The sequence below is a fragment of the Lucilia cuprina genome, chromosome 4 (genome assembly GCF_022045245.1).
Source record: "Lucilia cuprina isolate Lc7/37 chromosome 4, ASM2204524v1, whole genome shotgun sequence".
Taxonomy (NCBI): domain Eukaryota; kingdom Metazoa; phylum Arthropoda; class Insecta; order Diptera; family Calliphoridae; genus Lucilia; species Lucilia cuprina.
In genome coordinates this window covers 76,186,038-76,210,876 of record NC_060952.1, presented here as the reverse complement: position 1 = coordinate 76,210,876, position 24,839 = coordinate 76,186,038, and the positions used below count along the sequence as shown (strand labels likewise).

The 24,839-nt window shown below is 32.0% G+C and overlaps 1 protein-coding gene across 1 annotated transcript in view; it reads left to right on the top strand.

The window, feature by feature from the left end:
• The first annotated feature begins 346 nt into the window (after positions 1 to 346).
• Positions 347 to 24,839, top strand: part of LOC111684871 (E3 SUMO-protein ligase RanBP2) — a 54,357-nt gene continuing 29,864 nt past the window's right edge. Inside the window, exon 1 of the mRNA XM_046947912.1 lies at positions 347 to 487. Coding sequence (XP_046803868.1) covers positions 347 to 487 — 141 coding nt within the window. The remainder of the gene's footprint in view (positions 488 to 24,839) is intronic.

Here is a 24,839-nt window from a genome sequence, read left to right as displayed (position 1 = left end):
ATATGTAGGCCAGCTGCGATAGATGAGCAGTCCCCGACCATGAGCGGCAGAATTCGGGGGCGTGCTAGAAAAAGGTTACATGAGCCTAATGACGATTCTGTGACATGGCGATCAGATGCCGCCAGTAAGTAAGCATCCCCCACAAGAGGTACCCTCTAGAGAGGTGTAATTTGAAGAGTGACGTCTTCGTGGTTCCTCTAGTCATATTTAAACCCAGAAGCGTATGTTTCATATTAAATGGCTCTCTGGTCAGCGTCTGTTCCCCAAGTAAGGGGCGGCTGCGAATCAATATCCTGGCGGTTAGGTCAAAAACGCTACGGGTAGGATCCCGGAATAACAAAACAACATGGAAAAGTTAAATAAGGAAAATTCAATTACGGTTCAGGGAGTAATGACCCCAGTACCGGCGGCTTTGGGTAGTGCGCGAGCAGGCTACCAGTCGTCGAAATCCAGCGTCTGCAATGTTACCCCCGTAAGCTTGGCTAAGGTAACAGATAATGCTACAAGCAACAATCACAAGAAGGAGTGCAATAAAGGGGGAGAAAATAGCGACCAACCTATTGGTGGACAGGAACTATAGACTAAACTATATACTAGACTATAGACTAGACTATAGACTAGACTATAGACTAGACTATAGACTAGACTATAGACTAGACTATAGACTAGACTATAGACTAGACTATAGACTAGACTATAGACTAGACTATATACTAGACTATAGACTAGAATATAGACTAGACTTTAGACTAAACTATAGACTAGACTTTAGATTAGACTATAGACTAGACTAAAGGCTAGACTATATACTAGACTATAGACTAGACTGCGCGACTATACATTCATACTTGTTCGATATGAAAAAGTACTAAAGTACTGAATTTTCCATGCCGGGTAAATAGAGAAAAAGTTAAAAATTACCACACGGTTTGTTTTCGCTATCTTTGTTGTTAAAATTTAACTTACGCTCTCACACTGTTGTGCTTGAAGATGAAAACTTACAGATACTTTTTTTATATTAATTAACAGCTGATAGCTGTTATCAGCGTACTTTTAAACAGATTCTTTGTTTATGTTTGCATGTATACATACATACACATATGTATGGACTTGTGTTTAAGTATCTATCAACATTTTTATAAAATGTTGTCTCTTTTAAGTTTTGTTTTCTTTGATTTTTATGTTTAAATATTATGTGGTTGTTGCTTTTGATATCAAATTTAGTTTATGTAGGTATTTTATTGTTGTTGTTGTTTAAATCAAATAAATGTATGTTGCTTTCATTTCTTTGTCTCATACTCTTCCTCTATGCTACAACATATTATGTTATTTTATGTTGTTGTTGCCTTTGGAATGACCTCTATTTTTGAAATAACCAAAAAATTTATTATTGTTTTATTTAATTTCTAAAGACATTTTAAGTTTTTGTTTGTTGTAGCATAATTGAGCATAATATATTGAAACCAATTGATTTTGTGTTGAAAAATAATTAAAAAAAAATGAAAAACTACACGGAAATTACACCAAAAACAAATAAACCTACCTATGTTTTGGTGTAATTTTCGTGTAGATTTTCATGCCATTTGTTTTTTATTTTGAAAATTTTCAAGGAATTTATGTTGTTTTTACATCTTAACCTAGTTTATATGCTTTAATTTGAAGGTCCCTTTTCTATGTCACTATTCGTTGTTTTTTTTTCGATGTAGGCCAAGGATTTTGCAAACAAAAAAATCTAGATCATTGAAATGTCATTGAAAACATAAAAAAACAACAAATTGCAGCAACATTGAAATCATTAAGTATTTATGTGCGTTTGTGGTTTAATGCACAATTAGATTTTAAATTTATTTAAGTGCATTTTGTCACAATCTGTTTCAAAAATCTATATAAATCTAGTTTAATTATATCTTCAAGTTCTAGTTAAATTTTTTGACTTTTTGACTTTTTATCTATCTATCTATCTATCTATCTATCTATCTATCTATCTATCTATCTATCTATCTATCTATCTATCTATCTATCTATCTATCTATCTATCTATCTATCTATCTATCTATCTATCTATCTATCTATTTATCTATCTATCTATCTATCTATCTATCTATCTATCTATCTATCTATCTATCTATCTATCTATCTATCTATCTATCTATCTATCTATCTAAATCATAAATCCTTTTATAGGCTTAAATTCTTACTTTTTTAAAATTTGTTATTCTATTATTTGATTATAAATGATATCATGTTCCCATACGAACGACTATATTGTTTAACATTAATTAAAATAAAATTTCATAATAATTTTGGCGATATGTGAAAGTGGTTAACCCAATCCGATAACATTAAACATTCACACAATTTTCCATTCTTTTTTTTACTTTTCGACACCGCAAATTTTATCATTTTTCCATTTAATTACTTTTCATTATTTTTAATTGCTTAAACTCGTAACATAGATTAATATGAACAATTTTAAAAACCACTGACCAAAGACCCATTAAACTAACGAAATAAAAAAACTAAATTAAATAAATTAAACAAAATAAAAGAAATAATTAAAATCAATTAATTTAAAATAATAAAACAGTTTTACAACAATTAAATATAAAATGAAAAATTAACTCCATTACAAGTTAAACAAAAAGTAATAGCAACATAATTAATTAATTAACTCTTGTCATCATGTTGAGCATGACAATCGGGAATGCTTTTAAAGGGTGATTTTTTCCAAAACATTTATTACAAACGTCATAGACTCCTCAAAATGTTGTTGCAGCGGCCACAAACTTGTTAATAAATTGTCAAGTAATTTATGAAAGTACAGGAAAAGATTAATTGAAATCGTTGTAATGCATATTTCATACATCCTATAGTTTGCCCCGGGACATGTTTCCATGACAAGTGTCACATCACGATGTATTACAATCTCGGGGTACTACCAGTACCTCTAGTCTGCCGGGACTATAAACTGTTGTTTACAACAGTGGTCTAACCAGTGCCCCACATAATCTGTTACAACATGTGGCCAGTTGCCCACAGGACTTTGTCATGACTCGTTAGTTGGTAGAATTTCCTTCAGGGTCAACGTATCAACGATCGCGTGAAGAATGTACACGGTGAAATATAATTTTCAAGATACATTATTTTTACTCACCCAGTGGTTGTAAAAGTATCACCATGGGTTAGGGCCACACGCCAGGTACTTACGAAAAACACTTCGACATCATATCCAATAGTTTTCTAATGCAAATTCAATTGCGGATCTTTTCACTGTATATTTTGTGGTCTAATCAAATATCTCATCGATGTGTTTTCAGGCTATCAGAGAACATTTCAAGATATTGGTTCTTATCGATCTTGTTTGTCTATGGGTGTCTTTCTCTGATGGAAAAGTTTACGTTTTTGGACATTTATCGCTACTAGTTACTTTTAACTTTTAGTTCTGAGCCCGATTTTTCAAGTAGTCCAGTGACAGGTCTGCCTTTTGTCTCTCTACTTTATTAGATTACACGTAAAGATTCCATATCGGGCATTTTCGAAATGCATCTCTAATCCATTTAGCAACCAGCCGGCTTTAAGTGACCAGCGTGGAAATTGCGACTTCACAGAAGTCTTGAGTTCTATAGTTTTATCCACAACTGTTGGCATCTCGTCTGAAAACTTTGCCGTAGAGAATTGTGTCTGAATGCGAATTTTGGGTTTATTGAGAATGTGACTTTTGATCACGCTTGTTTCAGCTTATGTAGAGTCTGCCACCCTTTTCGATTGATTAGGCTTTTCAGGTTACGATTACGTCAGATCTGCCTCTCTTATTAGGGATTTTTAACTCAGTTCAATAGAGAATTGTGAATTTGACACAAAGTCCAGTAGAACATATATTTTAGGACATGAGTCCTCGTTACTAAGGTGTCATCCATAGGGGCTTGAGTCGTGCGATCTGTTGATTAAGCTATGGGGTCTTGTTTTAATTGTTTCATTCTTTTTTTATATATTTAATGGTCCTTCTAAAAGATAACGAGCGGAATTAAAAATTATTATCTAGCGTTCACTCTAGATCTGTTATGTTAAACACGTTCCATCTAATGATCTTTACATAGTGAAACTATTATTATTATTAACTTAAAATTAATTGTTATAACCAACTTATAATGATAATGTTGATATGAGAGTTCCACCCTCCTTTTATTTACACAAAAATAACTAAATAATGTACTGAGTATTAACAAGTAAGAAATTATAGTCAGACGTGGCCGTCCATAAAATACCCTACACCTGTTGGAGTTAGGTGAAATAATTTACCGATATAAACCATTTTCTATAGGCTTTCCGTTATAAACCATTTTCAATAGGTAAGATAGAAGATCATATGCCAAATTTCATTGACCTGCGACCTGTAGTTTGATTACAAAGTATTCAAGCCCTATTCAGGGTTTCAGTTGTATGGGGGCTTGGTGATATAATGGACCAATCTTAACCATTTTCAATAGGCCTGGGTCAATACAAGATCATGTACCAAATTTCATTGAAGATTTACATGGACGGACGGACATAGCTAAATCGACTCAGAAACTGATTCTGATATGATTTGTATACTTTTAGGTGGGTATAGGAACAATATTATTGTGCGTAACAAACATCAGCACAAACCCAATATACCCAACCACTAAAGTGGGATAGGGTATAAAAATCAATTCATCATTACAGCTCTGTACATAATGAACCAAAACGAAGGCAAATGATTGACTTTAACTAAAGAGAATCATTCGTAAAGAAAACGAAATGTCAAAGTTCATATAACAGTGAAATTTCTTTTCGCATTTTATGTCATAATTTTAAATACGTAATAGAAATTAATGCAAACAGTTGCACATACATACATATGTATGAACATAAGTAAATATGTATTACATATGTATGAGAGTGTGAATGTAAAATAATGCGGAAATATTTTATAAAACAGACCAGGGGGAGAGAGGAAATCATATACATATGTACATACATATATATGTATGTACACATTTATATTTTTATGGTTGTTGAAGCATAAAGCTTTAAAATGAAAATGCATTAGAAAAATTAAAAATAAAACACTAGAGAATTACAAAACCGACAAAAATAAAAGAAAACAAACCCTACGAAGAAGACCAAAACGAAAACTTTTGCACTCAAAATAAAAAAATAAAACCGAATAAAATAGGTCATCGTCAAGAGATGACTATAGAGCTGTAGAGGAAATGATAATGAAACACCCTACTATGCATCTTATTCTAACACATAGACTCTATGAGTCTATGTCATACAATTTGTGGAGTAACCCAATTAGAAACTCATCTATCTTTGGCTATTTACAACAATAAATGATGATTTGTTTACATTTATGTTGTTGCTGTGATACTCTTTTTTTTTGTCAGCATCTAGTTATGTACATATGTTTTCCATACTTTATTCTCTCAAATGTCAGAAAACATAAATACAATTTATGTGAGTGATAAAAGAGAAATATGACTATGTTGGCCCATAAATCGAAAACACTCACAAGCATAAAAATCCCCCAAAAACACACTTATGAAATAGAATAGAAATATGGGTTGGGTTGAGTGAAAGAGCGAAAACATAGAATGCCAATAAAACAGTAGAGATGTAATAAAGAAAACTAAACTGAAAAGGTTAATTAATAATAAAAAAGAAATAGGTATCTTACAGATACTTTTCTCACATTATCAAAAGAAAATGACATAAAGAATTTCCTATTGGAAAATTTACAACAGATTTTATTTTCCACTCCCCCATCTAAACCGAAAAACAAGTATATGTTTAATATTTTTCAAAGAGAGAAAAATACTCTCTCTTCACATTTTTTTTACTTTTAAGCAACAAAATGTAAACAAACTTTTAAAATACCAAAAAAAGCCGCTTTGTTTACATTTTTTTGTGTTTTCTTTTATTCTTTTTCATCAACATTCATCATAACAGCTGATCAGCTGTTAAAATGTATCTACAGCTGTTAGCTAGCAGAGTTCATATCTACAGCAGTGTTAGTAGTTGCTGTATCTGTTAAATAATGTTTTCGTGGCATAGCGATACGTACGTAATATGTTACAATAACAACTTGTTTAAGAAATGTTTACAAACACAAATTTTATTATTATTTCTCTCACGCTGTTGTACTTCGAAGAGAAATAAAATAAAAAAACAACAGTAAAAGAAAAACTGTTCCCGGTGTTGGAAAGAGATGAATGGAGGAGAGAATGAAATGGAATGAAAATATTATTGTTTAGCTTTATGATTTTTATTTGTTGTTAAATGTGTCAACTTAGCTGTTTTTTTCGCAGAAAATTAAACGCTTATTATATGTAAGTATGCATATACTTACCGCTGTTAGTTGGTTAGTTAGTTAGTTAGTTAGTTAGTTAGTTAGTTAGTTAGTTAGTTAGATAGATAGATAGATAGATAGATAGATAGATAGATAGATAGATAGATAGATAGATAGATAGATAGATAGATAGATAGATAGATAGATAGATAGATAGATAGATAGATAGATAGATAGATAGATAGATAGATAGATAGATAGATAGATAGATAGATAGATAGATAGATAGATAGATAGATAGATAGATAGATAGATAGATATAACTCATAAAAATTACTTACAATGAAATCAGAAATAATACTTATTACTTTCAAAACATATTATCAAAACATTACATTACCCAACAACTAATTGAAATTCAATTAAAGAATTCAAACCATAGATCTATTTATTCTCTGACCAACTAACTCTTTTTCCTAGGTAGGCCCCAAATGTCAGGTTGTGTGGCTTTGTATTTTTTTATTAATTCTACTCATTTCGTAATTTACACCTTCTTTTCGAAGGTCTACTGCATACAAGCTTAGTATGAGAAAAAAGTGGTTTATTTGTTAATTTTCTAAAAATTTAAAATTCTTTTCATGTTAGCAACGAGTATATATCTGTCTGTCCGTCCATCCATTTGGCTGTTTGTTTAACTTTTATTGACAGTAGTTTCCCTTATTTTTATTTTGATTTTTTGTTTTAGCATTTTGTTGTTGTTTTTTTCAGTTTATTTTCTTTTTGTTGCTGTTGTTGTTTGGTTTAAATGATTTTTATTGTTTTTTTATGAAAATCAAAACCTGATTTTAGTTGTAATTTCCAAATTTACCTTAACAAACCTTTTTTCTTTCAAATAGTATTTTTGTAGTATGTAAGTAGTTTTTATTCAGTTTTATAAAAAAAAAATACTTAAAAATTATGAATGTTCTACAGACCAGTTTTGTTTTATTTGGCCTTTTATAAAATTAAATGTAGGAAAAAAATATATAAATTTCGTATAGTGGTATCTTGAATCATTGATAGTTTTTTCTTTGGTTTGGAAGTAGTCATGTTGGTTTCGAAAACCAAAGTTTGAAAGGTCGTTTGTTTTAAGAGCCTTCTTTGAGTGAGAAGAAAAAAACTTGAAAAATAAAAATCAGACATTTTGATTTTTTAATTCGATATCTGGACCATTTTCACCAACAATACCATTCTGATCATTGTAATCAATCTATATTAACTTATTGTTTACTAATAGCTTTAACATTTTAAATTCACCAACATGTTTCCTTCCAATAACGATAAATTATTCCAAAATTTTCTATCCAACTAATAAAAGTGTCTTTAGTGTTTATTTTAAACATAATCCTATGACCTCCTTTAGTACTTAATAAAAACTGACAACGGTATCAATCAAAACTGTCAGTTATAAAACGAGTAAAATACGAAATAAAATTAATCGCAAAATAATTTAAGAAACGCCCCATTATGGCAAAACTTCACTATTAAAGTTAAGAAAAAAATATATAAATAAAAACGAAAAAAATTACATAAATAAAAAAAGAAAGGAATCAAATAAAATACAAACCAAAATAATTATTGGAAACCTTTATGTAGGCAATCGTGTGTTTTAACGTAAAAAAGAGCAGATAAGTTACAAATGACTTAAATTATTTTTTTTTTCAAGTTTTATCCGAAGTTTATCATAAAGCCAAAATATCGGAACGGATTTACTAAGGTGGTAGTGTAAGTTAGGTCCCAAAAACTGTCTGTGCCTTTTGAACTTGATTGTGACTGATTGACTAACTAACTAACTAAGTAACTAACTAACTAACAAACTAACTAACTAACTAACTAACTAACTAACTAACTAACAAACTAACTAACTAACTAACTAACTAACTAACTAACTAACTAACTAACTAACTAACTAACTAGCTAACTAACTAACTAACTAACTAACTAACTAACTAACTAACTAACTAACTAACTAACTAACTAAATAACTAATTTCAACTAACTAACAAACAAACTAACTAACTAACAAAACAACTAAGTGGCCTCCGGTAGGTTAGTGGTTAGTGTTCTTGTCTAGTAGACCGGAGGTTATGGGTTCGATTCCCACCCGTGGCACTGGTAAAGGAGCGCACAACAGGCCTGATAGAGGTCTAGGTGTATTTCTTCGGATTTGATGTGTATACATCCTCCTTTCAAACTAACTAACTAACTAACTAACTAACTAACTAACTAACTAACTAACTAACTAACTAACTAACTAACTAACTAACTAACTAACTAACTAACTAACTAACTAAATAACTAACTACCTAACTAACTAAATAAATAAATAACTAACTAACTAACTAACTAACTAACTAACTAACTTACTAACTAATAACTAACTAACTAACTAGGACTGAGGTGCTTTGAATTCGACATAAAGACATCTCGAAAAATAGCGATATTTTCAGGTTGATTGCAGGACACGAATTTAAAAAAAATTGTTGTCAGACCGAAGTCTGTGCAACTCTGGGTTTCAAATATTTTGACTTTATGACCTTTTTTCCTTCACACGCAAAGTATCTGTCCATTTGAAGTTTGCTGATGGTTGTAATGGGATCAACACGGCACATAAAACGTCATAGAAAATATGGTCACAACAACATGATTGATAAACACATGTCAGTTGGGGCGGCTCAAAAAAAAGGTACACAAAATCACAATCTTTGATTTACGTAAAGAAAAATATAAAGGAAAATGAAGTTGCCTAAAAATAAAAACAAGGTTGTACTATTATCTATGTAAAATAAAAAGAACAGTTAGGGGAAACCCACATATTGGATGTGTGAAGCAGCAAAACATGGAGATTTTCTAAGATTATTTAACAAAGATTAATTGATACTGATTTGCTTTAGGGAACTTATCGAATGTAAAATAAACAATTTGTTTAAAGGATAAACGAAATGCCCACAACTGCCATTAGAATATTAAACAAGTTTAGCCCGCTCAAACACTTTGACTATTGAACAACTAAAAAACAACAATTGCAAAAAAAAACAAACATATTGAATGAAATGAAAACACTAAACTACATGACATGTTGATGGACAAACTTGTAATTCAAAAAGGAACAAAAACAAACAAAATAACATGAATGGATCATGAATTAATTATACATACTCTGTATGCACATATATGTATATACATTACATCTGTTTGTACACAACTGTTTACAAATCCTGATTTATGTATTGTTTTAGATTTTTTAAAAATTTAGACATTTTTTATAGCATTATCGTCCTAATCATTCGATGAACCAAACATGACATGTCCATCTACTTGCGGATCCGTAGGAGTCCCTTTAATCATTATTTTCCACTTCTAGATTTAAGCCAGACTGTTTGATTCACAAAGTTTAGGATATTCTAAAGGTACATCCCAAATAGTTTATCCAAACAAGTTACAATAACAAAGCCGAAATAATGTTATCTGCTTTAATTGTATGATGGGCAATAAGAGAAGGTAAGGTTTCCTCTTCCACCTCATTTTTACCCCTACAGTAAGAAGATCCATGCTTCTGGCGTGATTGCCAACAGTATATTGTTCCGTTATGATTGATACCAGTATTCATATATGATCCCAGCGAAAGCTTAATTATAAGCTTGACCATTTTATATAGTTCAGTCTGAATCAATGACTTACAGTTTGTTAGGGAGATTCCAGTTAATGCGTCGATTTCATTTTCCCTCCATTTCACCTTAGCAACCATTCCCAGCTAGTTTGTTAGCTGTACAGTTTAAACACTGCCGCTGATAAAGATTAGAATCAACAAGTATTTATACTCTTCACCACTATTGTGGGGTTTGTAATACCCAAAAATATTGGTCCTTTACCCTCCTTAAAGTATATCAATCGGTTCAAAATCACTTTTTGAGTCAATTTAGCTATGTCCATCCGTCTATCTGTGTTTCCATGTAAACCTTATGAGCACGCTACAATTGCCAGTGTAACAATTAAAGAAACCTTGTCCAAGATAAAACAAAACGACCTATAGCTTTGTATAGGGATCCAGATCTAGCTCAGACTAAGGTAATGAGTTTTATGGTCTCCACCAAAAACCAATGAGTTTTCTATGGTACTCCATCGTTATCCGACGCCACATACCAAATCAATGCGGTAGTGAAACGTAAACCTCTCGACGGCAGAGTAAAAAGGACGGCATGATTACCCTTAAGAGATAATGGCAATGACGTACGACAATCTTCCCTCACCCAGAGCTGAATTACGAATGGAACATGTATTTCGGGAAATAATTTAACCAATTTGTACGGAGTTGCCACTATTTTCAATTCTTATGGCAAAGCGTTGCCATACAATATTGTGCTTATATTAATATAGTGAAAACTACTAAAATAATGTGCATTTTCTGCAGAAAAATTAAAAAAATTAAACAGACACGAATGTCAAGTGCTTAACGTGAACACCTACCTTTATCCACTGGGTAGACTTGACAACGGTCTACCATCGCCACTGAATCCTTCAATGAAGAACTCAGAATTCAGCAATTTTTGTACATGGATGTGCCGGTCCATATACAAGCACTTTGCTGAAGTCCTCCAGCTATCTAAACTCTTGTCATAGTAGCCCCGTTGCGGAATGACAGGCAGCATAGGTTCAAGCCTAATGCACACCCCGACAAGGAAAAAGCAATCACATCAAGTCTATAGAAGGGAAGATCAACCCCAACATCAGGTGAAATCGATCTTCTGGATATACCGGATCATTACCACCCTTTTGATGCCATGAAAGATTGCATTATTTAAAACGCAATCCCCTTCATCTAATGACCCATTCCAGTGCATTCCTAAACCTCTTTAAGCCTGCGCAACCACACTACTGAGATGGCTCTGTTGTTTTGGCAACAGCACCTATAGACATATTTGGTAGTCCGAAATACCCAACAAAACGGATCAGGATACCTCTTTTATGAACCGATCAATGTGACAAAGGAAATAGGAATTTCTAAAGTCAATAAATTTCAATAATTTCCCCGAAGCATAAAAAAGCATACTAAATCAGTACTAATCTCCAATATATGGTGACTTTCCAAATTTTTCACCAATTTTCGCATCACTTCTATTTCCAAGATCATAAAGATCACTCTTCGGGATGACAGGCCATTGACGATGATGACCATTGAATACTAACGTGGCAATTCTCCCAGAACTGTTCAAAAGAGAATTATCCAACCAATTAACGCTTGTCAAATCTTACAACGTTGTCAGTAAAATGTTCAGAAAATGTCTAATAAACGTCTGAACTTACAATTTTTCTTTTGCAACGTTGTCAGAAAAAGCATTACCGTAAATATTCAAGACAAAATTTGTATGTTGACAGTATTAATACACATTTTCTGTGCATTTTACTGCCAAACGTTGTAAGATCTAACAACCGTGTATATATAGCATTATTTATAGAATATATCAGTCCTTAAACAACATTCTCTCCCCGCGATTTTTGGTATTAAATCATAGCCATTACGTGGATCCCCAAGGAACCTTAACCAACTGACCAGCTAGGACAAGTTCTGCGCGCAACTATCCACCCGTAGTACCAGATTATTTTGTGCTCTGGTTAGAATCCATGTCAAATCATTCCAAGGAAAGACCGAGGATACATTTGATCAACACCAGTTTATAGCACCTCTGTTCCCCGAGATTGCAATAACACCAATGTGCAAGCTAACAAACATGCCCCCGGGGAAAGTATATAAGAGATAGAGATATACAGAGATTTTCAATATAATAAATGCTTTTAAAGTCAATTTCTGAAGAAAAGGTTAAATTGAGTCGACAGTCGCCGCCGATATTTTCCATAAAAAGCCACCGATCGAAAATGTTTGCGCCGCCGATCATTTTTCATCGGCTTGTATCTCTGTCTTCCAAAACTAATTAGCTCTTGAAATTACTTTTCATAGAATGACATTTTCAAAGAACTTCAATACAGAATTATTTTCAAATAATTCGATTTATTTGCCAAAGTAGCTTGTTTACGAAATCTATACATAAGTATGTAACTATGTCAGCGTATATTTTCTCTGTCAACCAAAAACTTGTAAAATATTTTATACGACTATTAATGTAATGACAGTTGTCTGCAGACAAGTTGTGTTGTGTCAATATCTTTTAGGCCATAAAAACTACTATGAAAATTGGTCAATTATATACAGATTATATGAAAAATTAAAAATTAATGTGTCATAATTATTGTGCCACCAGTTGTACACAGTTTTACTAGCAGAATTTAAATGCTTTAAACGAACAGTGTAAAGTGCATGTTGTCAACAAAAGTGTTGAAATCAAATTAAGATTTATGTAAAATGAAATCAAAGATTATGTAACATATCTATACTAAAGTATTTAGTACAAAGTTAGTTGTTCCAATTATTAACTTTTAGACATTATGATATTGCAAAAATTCCGGTGGTTTTTCTGCAATCTATTGATTATTTTGAATAAAATTTAAATATTAATTTATTCAATTTTCTTCTAGAATTCTAGATGTAGTCAATACTGCTTATTTTTTCTTTTGAAATCATTTCTATCATAAACCATTAGTACTACAACTACAAAGCAAAAATTTGTTAATATTGTTTAGAAAACGTTTTTATCTTGTGTAAATGTGTAAACAAATTATGTTTGCTCTTTCGTTTGCAACAACAAACTGCAACAATGCTTGCAACAATGTGGTGTCAGTTTCTTTTTGTTTTTTTTTTCTATTGCTGAAATTATTGTTATTATTACGAGTCTTTGTTAGATGTAAAGATCAAAGTTCATTATGTTATCGGATAACCTGAGTGACCGACAGTGGCCCATATTTAAAGAAACGAAAACATACAAAACATGACAAGACAATGGATAAAAGTGCAGCTGGGCACATGCGTAGTAAGTTAAATAACTGATGTACTTACTCAGTGGTATGGTAGCTAATAAAAGAAAACAAAAACAAATGCTTACGCATACATTACACATGAGTTTATAAAAATATATATTGTTGCCAGATGTAATGGTTTCTACAGGGGCTGTTTATGGATACTTGGAGTCTGAATTAATGTGCTAACGTATAGCTACACTAACAATCAATCAATTTATTTATACTAGTACTTCAGAAGTTCTAAACGCTAGATCTAGTTCAGTTTTAATTCAGTTCTAGTTCAGTTCAAGCTAGGTTGTAGTTCAGTTCAAGCTAGGTTCTAGTTCATTTCTAGTCCAGTATTAGCTAAGTTCAAGTTCTGTTCTAGTTAAGTTCTAATTCAGTTCTAGTTCATTTCCAGTTCAGTTCTAGTTCATTTCCAGTTCAGTTCTAGTTCATTTCCAGTTCAGTTTTAGTTCATTTCCAGTTCAGTTCTGGTTCAGTTTTAGTTCAGTTCTAGTTCTAGTTCAGTTCTAGTTCAGTTCTAGTTCAGTTCTAGTTCAGTTCTAGTTCAGTTCTAGTTCAGTTCTAGTTCAGTACTAGTTCAGTTATAGTTCAGTTCTAGTTCAGTTCTAGTACAGTTCAGTTCTAGTTCAGTTCTAGTTCAGTTCTAGTTAATTTCTAGTTCAGTTCTAGTTCAGTTCTAGTTCTAGTTCAGTTCTAGTTCAGTTCTAGTTCAGTTCTAGTTCAGTTCTAGTTCAGTTCTAGTTCAGTTCTAGTTCAGTTCTAGTTCAGTTCTAGTTCAGTTCTTGATCAGTTCTAGTTCAGTTCTAGTTCAGTTCTAGTTCAGTTCTAGTTCAATTCTAGTTCAGTTCGAGTTCAGTTCTAGCACATTTCTTGTTTAGTTATTGTTCAGTTGTGATCCAGTTCAGTTCTATTTCAATTCCATTTCAGATCTAGTTCGGTTTAACTAGATCTGAAATGGAATTGAAATGGAATTAAACTGAAGTGCTGCAAGATAAAATAAATGAATGTATGTAGAAGGCCACCTAAAATCGGACATCCACTAAATAGTTCTTGATAGTTTTGGTACATTATATTCATCGTCTGGTACACTCTTCAATACTTCCATCCCATGTATGGTGATTCAATACGTATTTAAATGACAATGTCAACAAGCGTCGTCATCCTAATCGGGCCAGCATTTACAATATTAGTTCCTTTTCGTGATGTAGTTTTTCCAAAAATTTTATAATATTTGTTGAAAAGTTAAACGATTCTTTTTATTGTTTTTTTTGTTTACTTTTTACTATCGATTACACGTTATGCACTAGACAAAAGAGGCATGAGAAAACAATAATGATGGTGACTGTTTTCTACCGCATGTGTGTAACGTACGTAAACATAAAACATTTGTGAATTTCTGTTTTTAGATTTAAAAATCTATTGTCTAACTGTAAAGGGTTTTGTTTTTTTGTAAGTCTGTCCATACATTTTATTTGATTGCAGTATTTGTCTGTCTCTATTGTTTATTTTTAATGTCAATAGAAAATTTGCTGTAGTACATTTTGTTCTCACTAACAGTTGTTAATGATAATAGCAACATGAATACGATGACACTGTTGTTAATGGCGGTGGTGCTGGTAGTTTTGCACTCGTGGAAGTTGTATTAACTAAATGACCTTTTATTACCGGATAAATGATTACAAATAGAGAAGTTGTAGATACCTGACAGTATGCTTGAGTTCAAATTACAAAAAAAAATAATCAATAATACAAATTTATTACAAATAGCTGTTGTTAGTGATTACATCAAAAACAATATAAGCATTATGATTATTGACAATTCGGAGTGACACGAGTTGTTTTTTCTTGGAACAATTCGTATCAATTCATTTAATGACCGACAATTTTTCGAATTTTCTTCTAGTTCAGTTCTGGTTTAGTTCTAGTTCAGATATAGTTTAGTTCTAGTTCAGTTCTACTTCAGTTCTAGTTCAGTTCTACTTCAGTTCTTTTTCAGTTCTAGTATAGTTCTAGTTCAGTTATAGATAAGTTCTAGTTCAGTTCGAGTTTAATTCTAGTTCAGTTCTAGTTCAGTTCGAGTATAACACCAGTTCATTTCTACTTCTGTCCAAGTTCAATTCTAGTTCAGTTCTAGTTTAGTTCAAGTTCAGTTCCAGTTCAGCTTTAGTTCAGTTCTTGTTCAGTTCTAGTTCAGTTCTTATTCAGTTCTAGTTCAGTCCTAGTTCAGTTCTAGTTCAGTTCTAGTTCAGTTCTAGTTCAGTTCTAGTTCAGTTCTAGTTCAGTTCTAGTTCAGTTCTAGTTCAGTTCGTTTTGCACTCGTGGAAGTTGTATTAACTAAATGACCTTTTATTACCGGATAAATGATTACAAATAGAGAAGTTGTAGATACCTGACAGTATGCTTGAGTTCAAATTACAAAAAAAAATAATCAATAATACAAATTTATTACAAATAGCTGTTGTTAGTGATTACATCAAAAACAATATAAGCATTATGATTATTGACAATTCGGAGTGACACGAGTTGTTTTTTCTTGGAACAATTCGTATCAATTCATTTAATGACCGACAATTTTTCGAATTTTCTTCTAGTTCAGTTCTGGTTTAGTTCTAGTTCAGATATAGTTTAGTTCTAGTTCAGTTCTACTTCAGTTCTAGTTCAGTTCTACTTCAGTTCTTTTTCAGTTCTAGTATAGTTCTAGTTCAGTTATAGATAAGTTCTAGTTCAGTTCGAGTTTAATTCTAGTTCAGTTCTAGTTCAGTTCGAGTATAACACCAGTTCATTTCTACTTCTGTCCAAGTTCAATTCTAGTTCAGTTCTAGTTTAGTTCAAGTTCAGTTCCAGTTCAGCTTTAGTTCAGTTCTTGTTCAGTTCTAGTTCAGTTCTTATTCAGTTCTAGTTCAGTCCTAGTTCAGTTCTAGTTCAGTTCTAGTTCAGTTCTAGTTCAGTTCTAGTTCAGTTCTAGTTCAGTTCTAGTTCAGTTCTAGTTCAGTTCTAGTTCAGTTCTAGTTCAGTTCTAGTTCAGTTCTAGTTCAGTTCTAGTTCAGTTCTAGTTCAGTTCTAGTTCAGTTCTAGTTCAGTTCTAGTTCAGTTCTAGTTCAGTTCTAGTTCAGTTCTAGTTCAGTTCTAGTTCAGTTTTAGTTCAGTTCTAGTTCAGTTCTAGTTCAGTTCTAGTTCAGTTCTAGTTCAGTTCTAGTTCAGTTCTAGTTCAGTTCTAGTTCAGTTCTAATTCAGTTCTAGTTCAGTTCTAGTTCAGTTCTAGTTCAGTTCTAGTTCAGTTCTAGTTCAGTTCTAGTTCAGTTCTAGTTCAGTTCTAGTTCAGTTCTACTTCAGTTCTAGTTCAGTTCTGGTTCAGTTCTTATTCAGTTCTAGTTCAGTTCTAGTTCAGTTCTAGTTCAGTTCTAGTTCAGTTCTAGTTCAGTTCTAGTTCAGTTGTAGTTCAGTTCTAGTTCAGTTGTAGTTCAGTTCTAGTTCAGTTCTAGTTCAGTTCTAGTTCAGTTCTAGTTCAGTTCTAGTTCAGTTCTAGTTCAGTTCTAGTTCAGTTCTAGTTCAGTTCTAGTTCAGTTCTAGTTCAGTTCTAGTTCAGTTCTAGTTCAGTTCTAGTTCAGTTCTAGTTCAGTTCTAGTTCAGTTCTAGTTCAGTTCTAGTTCAGTTCTAGTTCAGTTCTAGTTCAGTTCTAGTTCAGTTCTGGTTCAGTTCTTATTCAGTTCTAGTTCAGTTCTAGTTCAGTTCTAGTTCAGTTCTAGTTCAGTTCTAGTTCAGTTCTAGTTCAGTTCTAGTTCAGTTCTAGTTCAGTCGTAGTTCAGTTGTAGTTCAGTTCTAGTTCAGTTCTAGTTCAGTTCTAGTTCAGTTCTAGTTCAGTTCTAGTTCAGTTCTAGTTCAGTTCTATTTCAGTTCTAGTTCAGTTCTATTCAGTTCTAGTTCAGTTCTATTCAGTTCTAGTTCAGTTCTGTTCTAGTTCAGTTCTAGTTCAGTTCTAGTTCAGTTCTAGTTCAGTTCTAGTTCAGTTCTAGTTCCAGTTCAGTTTTAGTTCAGTTCTAGTTTAGTTCTAGTTCAGTTCTAGTTCAGTTCTAGTTTAGTTCTAGTTGAGTTGTTATTCAGTTCTAATTCAGTTCTAGTTCAGGTCTAGTTCAGTTATAGTTTTAATTCAGTTCTATTTCAGAATGATACACATAAGAAAATTGGTTTTCATTTAAATGCCCAGATTACATTGACTTTCTAGGGCATTAAATAAACATTGCTTCCCATTGTAAATGGTAGACAAACACTATAGATGGAATATGAGGAAAAAGTCTTAAGTCAAGTGGTTTGACAAGATTTTCTGTTATACCAATTCGACTTGAAATTGAATTGAGAAAAAAACTGCGCAGTTTCTGTTTAAACATTTGTATGTACATATTAATCTTTTATTCACTTCTTTTGTTTAAAATTGTTCACAATAATCCAATGAATACACTGGAGTGCTGTTATAGTTTAATACTCATTACAAGTTCTTCTTATTTAGGAAAGAAAAAAAACCAGTTGCCACAATTGCAAACTCATAATTATGTTAGATGGTACACAATCAAATACAATCACACACTCACACCGAGACTTGTTACAACCAGAAAGTGGTTTAAAGTGATTTTCTTTCATGTCTCGTATTGTGTGTCAGTCAGCCCATTCGTAGAATTAGATGTTGTGGTGTAACGTTCATTCGCATTGGATTTGATTTAATATTTGTAATTGCCGCCCGTCCGACACACACACACTTCATGCCAAAATCAGTTTCTTTCGTTCATTGGCCTGATTGACAACTAAAAACGGCAACAGACATATTGGTAGTTGGGTGCTACGCATGCGCTACTACCAAACCCCGCTAACTTAAAGTCTACTTCCTTTACAGCACCAAAGATGTGTTCAGTTATCGTTGCCACATCCTTTTCATCCAATAAATAGATAGATCATCTATCTGATCGCTTAAGATTAAAACGTCTTGTGGCAAACTAGTTTCTTGTTTTATTAGTAATTTTCAATCAATGGAGTAAAAACCAATCGAAACTATTTTGCATATTGATCTATTGTTCATGTAAAAGTCAGTTTAGAGGCACCACTGCTGTTGCAACTTTTTATAGCCTAGACAACAAGCAGATAAACGGACAGACACAAAAAAAAACAAAACATAGACAGCACTATGAACAATAGATTGAAACCGGCTTAAAGTGCAACTCAACAGGCAGCTTGTCTATTATGGCACTTGTCCATTTTTATTTTTCAATAAATATTGTAAAAAAGCATTTAACATTTCACTTTTATTTTCACTGAGTTTTTAGTATTTTAATCCCAATGATTGAATGAATTTTTCAAATTGTAAACGGCACTGAGAGAAATTGTTGTTTGGAAATGTATTATGTAGAAATTAAATAACTAACTAACTAACTAACTAACTAACTAACTAACTAACTAACTAACTAACTAACTAACTAACTAACTAACTAACTAACTAACTAACTAAATAACTAACTAACTAACTAACTAACTAACTAACTAACTAACTAACTCTAATTAAGTTCTACTTACGTTCTAGTTCAGTTTTAGTTCAGTTCTAGTTTAGTTCTAGTTCAGTTCTAGTTCAGTTCTAGTTCAGTTCTAGTTCAGTTCTAGTTCAGTTCTAGTTCAGTTCTAGTTCAGTTCTAGTTCAGTTCTAGTTCAGTTCTAGTTCAGTTCTAGTTCAGTTCTAGTTCAGTTCTAGTTCAGTTCTAGTTCAGTTCTAGTTCAGTTCTAGTTCAGTTCTAGTTCAGTTCTAGTTCTGTTCTAGTTCAGTTCTATTTAAGTTATGGTTCAGTTCTAGTTCAGTCCTAGTTCAGTTCTAGTTCAGTTCTAGTTCAGTTCTAGTTCAGTTCTAGTTCAGTTCTAGTTCAGTTCTAGTTCAGTTCTAGTTCAGTTCTAGTTCAGTTCTTATTCAGTTCTAGTTCAGTTCTAGTTCAGTTATAGTTTGGTTATAGTTCAGTTGAGTCCAAGTTAAGTTCTAGTTATGTTCTGATTTTACACAGACGTTTTTTTTAACTTACAAGTGATTTACTTAGCCTATAGGAGACATTTTTGTCTCCTAACATTTGTACAAATTTATAAGTGTACCAAGTGAAAAAAATATTACGAGCTGCTTGGTAAATATATCGCACTTGAAAGTAGGTAATAAATATTAGTTGGGAGTAGGAAAATATAGATTTGTATTTGGAAGTGTATAAACTGTTAGATAAGAGTTGAATTGTTTTTTCTATAAGCCATGTTTCTTTAAACACAAATATCTGTGTTTGAAAAATCTGTCGGTGTAGTACGAATTGTTATTAGCCATTATATTATTACTTAGTTATTTCAACTTGTTTATTTAAATGGTATAATTAAGATATAATTTTTTGCTTAAATTCCTTTATTAATGTAAAAGAAACATGTACGATAATTATGTTCGATAAGACTGGTCACTTGTTATCCACCGAAATTTAAAGTGAATGAATTTGAGTTGGTGTTGAAAGAGATAAATTTTATGAAATGATTAATTTTAAATTTAAATTTTAAAAGCTTTTTAAATAAATGAATGCAGTTTTGTGGCGTAATACAATGATTAAAAATACCTTTTTCTAATAATATTAATGTGGAGTGGTTTTAACAATAGTGTAAGGAATTGGGTTGTATCATGGTTGTGTTCGAATTTAAAAGATCTCATTGTAATCGAATGTACAGTATGAATAAGAAGACAGATAGATATCTATGTTTGTATCAAGAAGTTAATGAACTCTTTCATAAAATTGATTATTCTAAAACATCTGAAGAAATAGAGACAATTGACGTTCTATTTAAATTCAAAGTAATTTAATTGTTTTCAATATTTTCAAAAAATACATAGAAAATTAATATTTGATCAGCTGCATTGAATTTGTTTGCATGTTTATTAAAGAAAAAGAATCGCTAATTATTATTGACTTTCCCGTTAATAATAATTATAATGTTAAAGTTCTTTATATGAAATCACCCAAATTTTAACATTAATGTCAGAGTTGTTCGGACACTTTAATAGTTTTCCAGATATTTGAGGTGTTACTTCAACTCCTGCTGATCCGGAAATATTTTCCCCAAAACTGTTCTAATTCATTTCAATATAGGATGTGAAAAAATTTGAGGATTTTACCTCTAATGGTTTGCCAGATATGCGAATTTTTGTTTATCATCTATATGGAGAGGCCACGCCTCCTATTGCTAATCTGCCTACATAATACCAAATTTTTTGAATGTATGTTTAAGTTAAACGTGGCAAATTAATACTTTTCCTTATATTCGAAATATTTAATTTATTTGGGAAGTGCCACGCCACCTATTGCTAGTCCGGCCATTTGTGGGACAACTACATTGTTCATATGAATTTCAATGTTGAGAATTTGAATTTGATTTTACTTCTAATAAATTTTAAGAGATATGTTTCTTCCATACCAGGCGCGGATCCAAGGAAATTTCCCTTTCCACCCTCCCCAAAAACCGAAAATTTGTCATACAAAATATACAAATGAGGAAAAAAGAAGTGAAAAAACCCAAAAGCTAACCTCCCCAAACACTCGAGCAGGATCCGTAGCTGTTCCACATATACAGAAAGGTACTATGAAAGTACCTTCATTTTAGTCAATTGGCATTCTATAGATTTATATAACCACCATAGTGGGGAGTGTATTATAATAAAGATTTTCCAAGAGTCCAATCAATGTTCGGTTCAGACTTTTTATATATTCACCCCTATCGCAAATAGAAGTGAAAATTTTGATCCCTTTAAATTTTTATTTCCCTTGAAGTTTCCACTTATCCTCGAAGTTTCCACTTATCCCAAACTGATCACTAAGCACGTGTGGAGTTGCTTGGATATAAACAGTCATGAGATGACCTGTTTTAGAAAGTACACATCTCGTTGGATATTTCTTTAAATGCCTTTGCTAGGTCGTAGTTAATAGACTAGAGCTAATAGGTTTATCTCTCTTGATCGCATACGTAGCTAATGTGCTTCTGAAAGGCATTAGAGCGCTTACCCATAATCATTTATGTGGATCGACCCAACGACTTAATCATTGACCCAACGACTTCATCCAAATGAAAAAAGACGGGTGTGGCTTTAGATAATTCACAGATGGAAGCTTTAATGACATATGAAAAGAGCAGAACAAATTCCATGTATGTAACTGTCATTTCATTCCTGCGAGTCGACTATTTGTCGTGCTGCGCACTCTCCAGCAAAGGCAGTAAGATTAGTTAATATGGAAATGCTAACTTGTAATCTTATACAATTCGATCCCCTCCAATCCAACGAAGAAGAATGACAGGTTTACGATAAGGTTAACAAATACCACCACTTGCTACAAAAGGAGCTAATTTTAAAACATTTTGGCAAGCGATAAGTCAAATTCTTGATAATGGTTTTCTATCTGTCGAGGAGTAGCCTGATACCCAGTACCTTATACTTAATATATGGTAAAATCTCGGAACCATCCCAAGCAGGAAAAAAACAGTCGCAAATACTCTTAAGGCTCTCTTCTTCTCCAGCTGTCGGGTCACCTATGAAATTTGGTTGAATTCCGAAAAATTTGAATAAATTGGTTTTGTGAATTGAAAATAATATGAAAGGTTTCGTTTAAGTAGTTAAGCAATGAGTACTACAGGATGATGTCCAATTCCCTGTTGTTCCACATATAATGTATTATCCCTAAAAAATGATCAGTAAATGTTCAGGGTTCCCAAAGTACATACCATATATTCAACTTTTCCCCCCACCCAACTTTACTTAACCCAAACTTACTTACTAAGCCAAACCGAAATAATATACTTTAGGTTTTTATTTCGAAAGAAAATCAGAGATACATAGACCTTACTTTATCGAATTGCTTTGTCTTCCAAAACACAAGAGCATTAACGGATCGACATTGGACGGAAATTTACCTCAAGGGGTCCACTATTACTTTCTTTCACGAAAATGGACTTTGACTTTCCTGGTCGTGAATAGAAATTTTTTGCACTTTTTATAAGAACACTTTCTGTTATTAATATTTTTGACGTTAAAAGCACTGAATGATTCTCATCGGTCGAATTAACTTAACGACCCAAATATTGACTCTTCTGCCTATGAACAGAAATTTCTCCGACTTCTTATAAGCACACTTTTTGTTATTGATAGGGTTCAATAAATGGACTTTCGAATAATCGAACAACCGACTTATTGTTGAAAGGTCGAAATTGACTATTTTGTTCCAAAAAATTCGATAACTAGACTATAGTCTATAAAAAAGTCGAAAAGTCCAATAAAAGTCGAAAAAAGTCAAAAAGTCGGAAAGACGTAAAAAGTCTGAAAATTAAAAAAAACTCTAAAATAGTCGGAAAAACTCGAAAATAAACGAAAAAAGTAAAAAAATATAATCGAAAAGTAAAAAAGTCGAAAATAGTAAAAAAGTCAAAAAAAAAGTCGGAAAATGACAAAAATTTAAATAAAACGTCGAAAAAGTCGAAAGTTCGATAAAGAAGTCTAAAAGTTGGAAAAGGTCTAAAAGTTTTGTTCCAAAAAAATCGATAACTAGACTATAGTCTATGAAAAAGTCGAAATGTCGACTTTGTAAATAAAAGTCGAAAAGTCGACTTTGTAAATAAAAGTCGAAAAAAACGACAAATTGATAAAGTCGAAAAGTCGGAAAGAGTCGAACCAAATAAAAAAATTGGAATGTCGAAAAATGTTGATGAAACTCTAAAATAGTGAGAAAAAGTAGAAAATTCAAAAAATATGTCGAAAAGTAGGAAAAAGTCTAAAAGTTGACATTTAATTAAATGAAAAAAATCGAAAAATCGACTTTTCATAAATTGCAAAAAGTCAACTTTTAAATAAATGTAAAAAGTCGAAAAGTCGACTTTAAATGAATGCAAAAAGTCAACATTTTCGATTCAACTATAGCTATAGTACTATAGTACTCTAGTTATTGAAGAAGTTATAGTATGCGCACAACTGGGACGAACGACGAATTTTTCGAAATGAATACTCGTCTTCAGAAATAGAACACATTTGGGTATATGAAAATGTAAACATGTAACATGTAACACTTCTTTCATGATCTGCCTTATGCACACATCACAAATAATGTCGCTCCAATTATTAGGTTTCCTCTATGTTAGAATGCCTAGCTATTAAGTAAACAATTTGGCTAATAACACTGATTGCGAAAATACCTATAAAGACAGTTTACAAAATAATATTTGGCATATTTGATTTGAACTTTATGCACCAATAAAAATTGGGACTTAGTGGTATTTTGTGGGCCACGAACTTAAATTCATTAGAAAAAATCCAACTGCGTTGACGCACGTGTACATTCTTATAAACACATAGGACAATCATGTATTACTTTCAATAGACTTGAATTCGCTTCATCGTCTTGCCATAGATATAAAAAGATATGTTTGCAAAAATTTGCCAAAAAAATTTGTTGCCTCAATAATTTCAATGTTTGTCTGTATAACTGACCTCTTTTAACCCAACAATTTGCAATTAAAACGGCTTATCACATTTAATTATTTAGTGTTTTGTTTTATAGTTGTTGTTGTTGTTGCTGCAGTTGTCTGTTGCACCAAAACGTTAAAATATTTGAAATTTCGTAAAATTTTTAGCCACTAAAAAACATAATTTTTTTTATTATTACTTTATCGAATAACTAGCAAAATTAAAACTGAGAGATCAGCCAAAATTAAAAAAAAATAAAATAAAGAAAGAAAAACTAAAATAAAATTTGGGGAAAAACATGTTGGTATTTGAAAATATCGTCTGCATCTAAATACATACATACATTCATACATATACATAAGTGTTTGAGCTCAATCACGTTTACTCTTGTGATTCGTTTAAAATCAGTCACCGATTACTTGCAAGTATCATGCAACAAATAACAAACACCAGCAACAACAGTCAGCATTGCTGCAGTTTTGATATTCAGTTGAGTGGTACAGGTGCCACCGCCACCAACAACAATAAGCCTGTACACCACCATGACAACCACCGGCAAGAAAAACTACTGACAGTAAAAACAAGTTATATAAGCGGCACAAGGAGAAAATCGTTTAAATTGTAATCTCGTAGCCAAAAGATTTATTTGAAATTGAATAAAATAAATAGAAAAAAAACAACGAAAAAAGAAAAAAATAAATAAACGACAACAAGACATAGAAATCTGAAAATTAAAATGCGGCAATAAATTTGCGAACCGCTCCCGGGTCCAATGTGTGATCATAGCAAAGATCGTGTGTGTGTGTGTGAAACTGTTACAAGTGCAGCTGTGGACCATTTAAGCACTATGGGCTGGTGTTTAAAAAAATTGAGTTTTAGAGACTAGAACCTGTACCGTTCATGTTCGAATCATGTTCCATCTAGCATCGATGTGATTTGTTGATCTTCTATATGGTGTCCTTAGTTAGACAGTCAGATAGATAGATAGATAGATAGATAGATAGATAGATAGATAGATAGATAGATAGATAGATAGATAGATAGATAGATAGATAGATAGATAGATAGATAGAT